This window comes from Urtica dioica, chromosome 1 (assembly GCF_054948205.1).
Source record: "Urtica dioica subsp. dioica isolate 48M chromosome 1, U.dioica_male_clone48M_v1_H2, whole genome shotgun sequence".
NCBI lineage: Eukaryota > Viridiplantae > Streptophyta > Magnoliopsida > Rosales > Urticaceae > Urtica > Urtica dioica.
Genome location: NC_142756.1, coordinates 40,667,383 through 40,673,605, shown reverse-complemented (window position 1 = coordinate 40,673,605; position 6,223 = coordinate 40,667,383). Strand labels below are relative to the sequence as shown.

The following is a 6,223-nucleotide window of genomic DNA, read 5'->3' as shown; positions in this document are numbered from 1 at the left end:
AATTACCATTTTACCCTTCTAGCTGTTATTTCTTCAACTCCTTTGTCGCTTATGAATAAGTTAGAAAGAATGTATTGACGAGGAGCTAGCAAGTCACATTGTTTCATCCAAAAGAGTCAGGACTCAATTTGGACACTGGCCAGTTCATTTATTCACACTCCAAGGAACAAAGCATGAGGTGATATACATTGCATTTCAGCAATCTTGTACATGAATTCCATATCTATGAGAACTTCACAAAGTTACTCATGACATTCTCACAACTTAGTACTTCACCAATAGGCCATGTTCGGAATCACATAGTGAGTCCGAACGCTGACTTTCTCAAATGAGAATATGTAAGTTGTGAAATGGCATGTCTCATTTCAGGATTAAGGTAAGCACGATGCAATTCATACGTAGTGACTTCGAGACATAAGAGGTTAAATGGTTTGTTCTTATTTTGTCTCTAGAAGTGCACTGGTCAATTCAGCACCTTCGGAAGATACCTAGAAGAACTATAGAGTCTCCAACTCTCAATGCCAAATAACCAGACATCATAGATTCTCCTAACAATCATACTGAGGTCAGTAGTCCTTTGACCCTTAGATTGCGAATATATCGTTTTAAGCAAACTACGAAGAGTTTGTTCATGCAGATCTACATTTGTCTCTTCGTAAGTTGTTAAGTTTGTTTATGGACTAAAGACTAATGTTTTATCATAAAGCTTCAAACAGACAAGGAAGAATGAATGAGCGTTTCAACTTTTTATTAATGAATATGCAATTACAAGCAAGAGTCTTCGTGAGACTTTATTACATCAAATGTATAAAATAAAGACTACAACTCTTCTTGTGGGCACCATTGACAACAACACCGTGATATTTCCTCACGTTTTTTAGATACACTTCAGCTAGTTTCCTCTTGGAGTACGTTACCTTGATGGGAATGAAATGCGCAGACTTTGTGAGTCGATCCACAATTACCCAAATTGTATCAAAACCGTCCTATGACTTCGGTAGGTTTGTGAGAAAATCCATGGTTATCTCTTCCCATTTCCATTCTGGTATGGGCAACGGTTGTAACATTCCTCCTTGCTTCTGTCGCTTAGCTTTCACTTTGAGACAATTCTGACAACTTCTGACATAGTCGAGGACGTCTCTCTTCATATTGCGCCACCAGAACTATTTCTTCAGATTCTGATACATCTTAGTGGCTCCGGGATGAATGGCGTAACGAGACTTATGAGTTTCTTCCATAATCGCTTTCTTGATCTCACTTACTTGCGGAACAGCTAAGCGATTCTTGAAATACAAGCTTCCATCCCCTCGAACATTCCAATGTTCTAGCGTCTCACCGTTCTTCAATCTTGTCAGAACACCTAGAAGATGTTTATCTTGCTGCTGATACTCTTTAACTTGCTAGACCAGGTACGGTGGATCTACCAGATTATAAATTACCGCTAAATCACGACTCTCGAAGAGCTTGAGATCGTAATCCCCAATTACCATTTCTCTTTTCCAATCCAGCAATGCTAGCGCTGCTAAAACACCTGCACCTCTCCTACTTAGTGCATCAGCTACAACGTTAGCCTTGCCCGGATGATACTCGAGAGTGAAATCATAATCCTCCATGTACTCAATCCATCGACGTTGTCTCAAGTTCAGATCTCGCTGAGTGAAAAGATATTTCAAACTTTTATGATCAGAAAAGATTTGAAATCTTACCCCGTAAAGGTAGCATCTCCATATCTTCAACGCAAAGATGATGGCTGCTAACTCCAGATCATGAGTTGGGTAGTTCTTCTCATGAGGCTTCAACTGACGAGAACCATAAGCAACTACGCGCCCATTTTGCATCAAAAGGTTTACCCCAGACCTTCTTTAGAAGCATCTGAGTAAACCTCATACGGCTCGCCCATCTTCGGGATAGTGAGGATTGGTGCACTAGTTAGACAAACCTTCAACCTTTGAAAAGCATTCTCACACTGATGATCCCACTCAAACCGAACATTCTTCTTTGTGAGGCGGGTCATTGGTGCGGGTATCCGTGAGAAATCTTTCACGAACTTTCTGTAGTATCCAGCCAAACCCAGAAAACTTCGAATCTCTCCAACGTTCTTTGGTGGCTCCCATCTTAGGACTGCTTCTATCTTAGAAGGGTCTACAGATATTCCATCTTCAGTTATTACATGCCCAAGAAAATTAACTTATGTTAACCAAAAATCACACTTCTCCTTCTTGTCATATAACTGATGCTCCCGAAGAGTCTGCAAAACGATTCTAAGATGTTGCTCATGCTCTTGCGCATCCTTCGAGTAAATCAGAATATCATCAATGAAGACAATGACGAACTGATCCAAGAATGGTCGAAAAACTCGATTCATCATGTCCATAAAAGCTACAGGAGCATTCGTTAATCCAAAAGGCATTACCAGAAACTCAAAATGACCATAACGAGTTCTGAAAGCCATCTTGGGAATATCGTCTTCACGAACCTTCAGCTGATGATACCCAGATCTCAGATCTATCTTGGAAAAGAATCGAGATCCTCCCAGTTGGTCAAACAACTCATCAATCCTGGGTAATGGGTACTTATTCTTTATCGTCACTGCATTCAGCTTCTTGTAATCGATACATAATCTCAAACTTCCATCTTGTTTCTTAGCGAACAACACAGGTGCTCCCCATGGTGACGTACTGTTTCGAATGTACCCTTTACTTGCTAACTCATCAAGTTGCTTTCGTAATTCTTGTAGTTTTGCAGGTGCCATTCTGTATGGAGTAATAGAGATTGGAGTTGTACCAGGAATAAGTTCAATGCAGAACTCTAACTCTCGATCAGGAGGTAAGCTAAACAATTCTTCTGGAAAAACATTTGGAAATTCATCCACAACAGGAATAGATAACTCTTTTGGAGCATCCATTACACCTTCTTCTAACGAGGCAATGAGTGCATAGCACGATAAATTCTTCCGTCCTCCAACAGATGTCTTCAGAATGTGATTCCCTGCTTCCTGAACTTCACCATGTCGATACAGGATGTTGTCGGTCGTTTTTGGAAAACCCGAGACGTCAAGAAGGCACGTCGCTCAAAGGGCCGATGGTCAGGCCGGAGGTCCTGAAGAGCGGCAAGTCTTCAAGCCCTCGCCCAAACTCTTGACTACTTGAGTCGAGGCTAGCCCCTCGAGTTGAGATTCGAGTCAGCTCCCCGAGTTGAGCCTCGCTCCTCGAGTTGATACTTCATACAGTCTCCTCGAGTCGAGCTTCGCTCCTCGAGTTGAGCCTTGAGTCAGTCTCCTCGAGTCGAACTTCGCTCCTCGAGTCGAGCTTCGCTCCTCGAGTCGAGCCACTCTCGTCGAGTAGAGACCTTTATATTTCGCGTGGCAAGCATGGTATCTAAGACCCCTAAGGACCACACAAGAGTCCGACAAGACGGCCCATGCACCGCGCACCCCTCGGGGAAACCGCGCGCGCAGCACGTCGCGCCGGCCGACCAGGCACAGCAAGCAGCGCGCCGGCCGCGCGCCGTGCAGCCCTCACCGCGCGCTGCGCCAGGCAGACCGCGCGCTCCATGCGCCGCGCCCGGTGACCTGCGCGCCGCGCGCGCCGTGCGCCTCCAATTGACGGCGCGCCCGCCCCTAGTCCCACATGGACGAAAAAGGGACCTTCTAAGGCCCTCAAACACCTATAAATACCCCCTCTCATTGAGGGGAAAGCCATCCCATTCATTCTCAAGGAACTTGAGACTTCTCTCTGCTTCTCTGGATGCCATCCTTGGCCTGAAGCGGATTCTCCTCGATTTCTCGTTCTCAGAGATTTTGAAGCCCTTTCCGGGGACTCCCGAGTGCCGCCTCTCTTGATCGAACAATTAATCTTGAGCCCACGAGTGCTCTAACGGTTTTCGACTGAAAATCGCCTACGCGTCTAGCACCCTAGACGCGTCCACCATTTCTGACAAGAAATCGCCTACGCGTCCGGCATTTCCAACTAGGAATCGCCTACGCGTCCGGAATCTCCGCCACAACAAGGAACTCTTGACTTAGAGTCTTCCACGTCTCCAAAAGAGAGAAAACACACATTCTCTCTCGCATACGCGATCTCCGAAGTTCGTCTGGACCTGATCCCACACACGGGTACGTAGGCAGCCGACAACCAAGGCACGGTCACTCCTCCTCCTCACCCCTTACCTCTCCCGAGAGGCGGGTTGATCGGAGAAAACCTAGCTCGAGACTTTCGAGTTCACACTCTTGGCCCGGGTGCGATCACTTGGTCCGACCTTGGATCAAACCGCCCGAGGTTTTCAATAGTTGTTCATTTTCGTGCGACAACACATGACAGTCTTCCTAGACCCCGTATGTAGCGTTACTCTTCGCTTATGGAAATCTAGTTGGACTCTATACTTTGACAACCAATCCATGCCAAGTATGACGTCATACTGAGTCATAGGCAACACGATTAAATTCACATCTAGTTGCTCACCATTTCCACTGGTTACACGACTGTGACAACTAAGGGTCGCTCTGGCCTCACCGATAGGTGTATGAAGGAATAAAGGTCTCTCTAACGAATTCGTTTATAATCTCAAGATATTAAGAAAATCTTCAAAAATAAACGAATGCGTGGCACCAGTGTCAAACAACACCTTGGCCCAAGATGTTGAGATGAGAATCATACCGTCCATGGCAGAGTGACTCCTTCTCGCCTTTGAAGTTTCTCCGATCACCACATAAGCTTGCCCCTGGGCTCGTCCTTTTCCTCCTCCTGAAGAACCTCTCTGACCTCCAGGTCTAGCTTGATTCTGCATCGGGGATTGTATACTTCCCGAAGACTGTGGTCGTGGTTGAGGGAAGTATTGAGCCACAGTTCCCTGAGACTGAGGGTAGCTTGGTGGTCGATACTGCGGCTGAGGTACAAACGGCTGATAACCTGGCTGACCATAACTTGTCGGCCCATAACTCGGTGGAACGGAAGTCTGCGGAGGTTGTTGTCCTTGATTCCTTGGACAATTTCGCCTGAGATGACCAGGTTCTCCACATGTGTAACACGTCAAGCCATATGGACTAGAGTTGCTGCTACCAAATGACCTGTTCCCAAACGTTCGAGTACCACTTCCTCTAGCTTGACTTGCGCTTGAAGCACCGCTAGACTGTCCCCGTCCAGCTCCTGAACGATTAAAATTTCTGGTTGGTCCTCCAGAGGATTCACCTTTCTCAGCCCGCTCCTTTTGATACGCCAGGCTGTCTTGTTCGACACGTAAGGCTGCTGACACGAGTCTTGCATACTCGCGGATCTCTAAAGCAACTATTTGCCTTCGAACAGAAGCTTTCAGACCATCTTCAAACCTTATGCACCTCATGTGCTCGGTTTCCACAATCGAAGGAGCAAAGCGAGCTAGATCACTAAACTTCGCTTCATAATGAAACACTGTCATGCTTCCTTGAGTGAGTCTGATGAATTCTCTAACCTTTTCGTCTCGGAAGCTCTGTGGGAAAAACTGTCTGTAGAACAACTCTTCAAACTCTTCCCACGTCATGGCGTCTACGTCATGTGTCCTCTTTAGTTGCCTCCACCACACGCCAGCACGATCTTCGAGCTTAGTAGCTGCAAACTCTACGCGATACTCCGGTTGAGTTCTGATCGTATCCAACTGCATTATAAGGTTCTGAAACCAATGGTCTGCCACTTGTGGATCAGCATCACCTTTAAATGCAGAGATCTGAAGTCGCTGAAACTCTCTCAAACATTGACTTCTTGAGGGAACAGCTGGCACTTCATTCCGTGCACGTGCGGCCATCTCCTGAAAGGCGCGATACATCGCAACAGCGACATCCTCAGGAGGTTCAGCGGGTCGCACGGGTCCTTGTAATGGCGGAACGCTATGTGGTCTCGCACCAGGCGGCCTACCACGTCGTACCATTCTGAAAGTAAATCAATGGACCATGAGTGTAAAGCAAACCGAGTATGCATTCCCTAAAGGTTCGATAACCTAGACGCTCTGATACCAAATCTGTCACGCCCCGAAAATGAGACGTGAACTAGACGAAGATAAGCGATATTAAACATACTTTATTAAACACTAAACGAGTAACTAAACATCCCACAGTGCATACTCAGTCATTCACTTTACAGATCCAAAGATAAACAAAACAGAATGCGTAAAATAAAACTAGCATTCATAAGCAAAAGCTTATATACAGACCTGCTAGATAACGAAACAGAAACTTCAAAAAAACTTGACGACG

The 6,223-nt window shown here is 45.9% G+C and overlaps 1 protein-coding gene across 1 annotated transcript; it reads right to left on the bottom strand.

The window, feature by feature from the left end:
* Positions 1 to 1,163: 1,163 nt before the first annotated feature.
* LOC149407943 (uncharacterized) lies at positions 1,164 to 5,898 on the bottom strand. Its single transcript, XM_089622704.1, has 6 exons — positions 4,656 to 5,898; positions 2,209 to 3,000; positions 1,883 to 2,157; positions 1,707 to 1,799; positions 1,488 to 1,652; positions 1,164 to 1,400 (listed from the first exon to the last, which is right to left on the bottom strand). The coding sequence occupies exons 1-6, from the start codon at positions 5,896 to 5,898 to the stop codon at positions 1,164 to 1,166; spliced, it is 2,805 nt and encodes a 934-aa protein (XP_089478830.1).
* Positions 5,899 to 6,223: the final 325 nt, after the last annotated feature.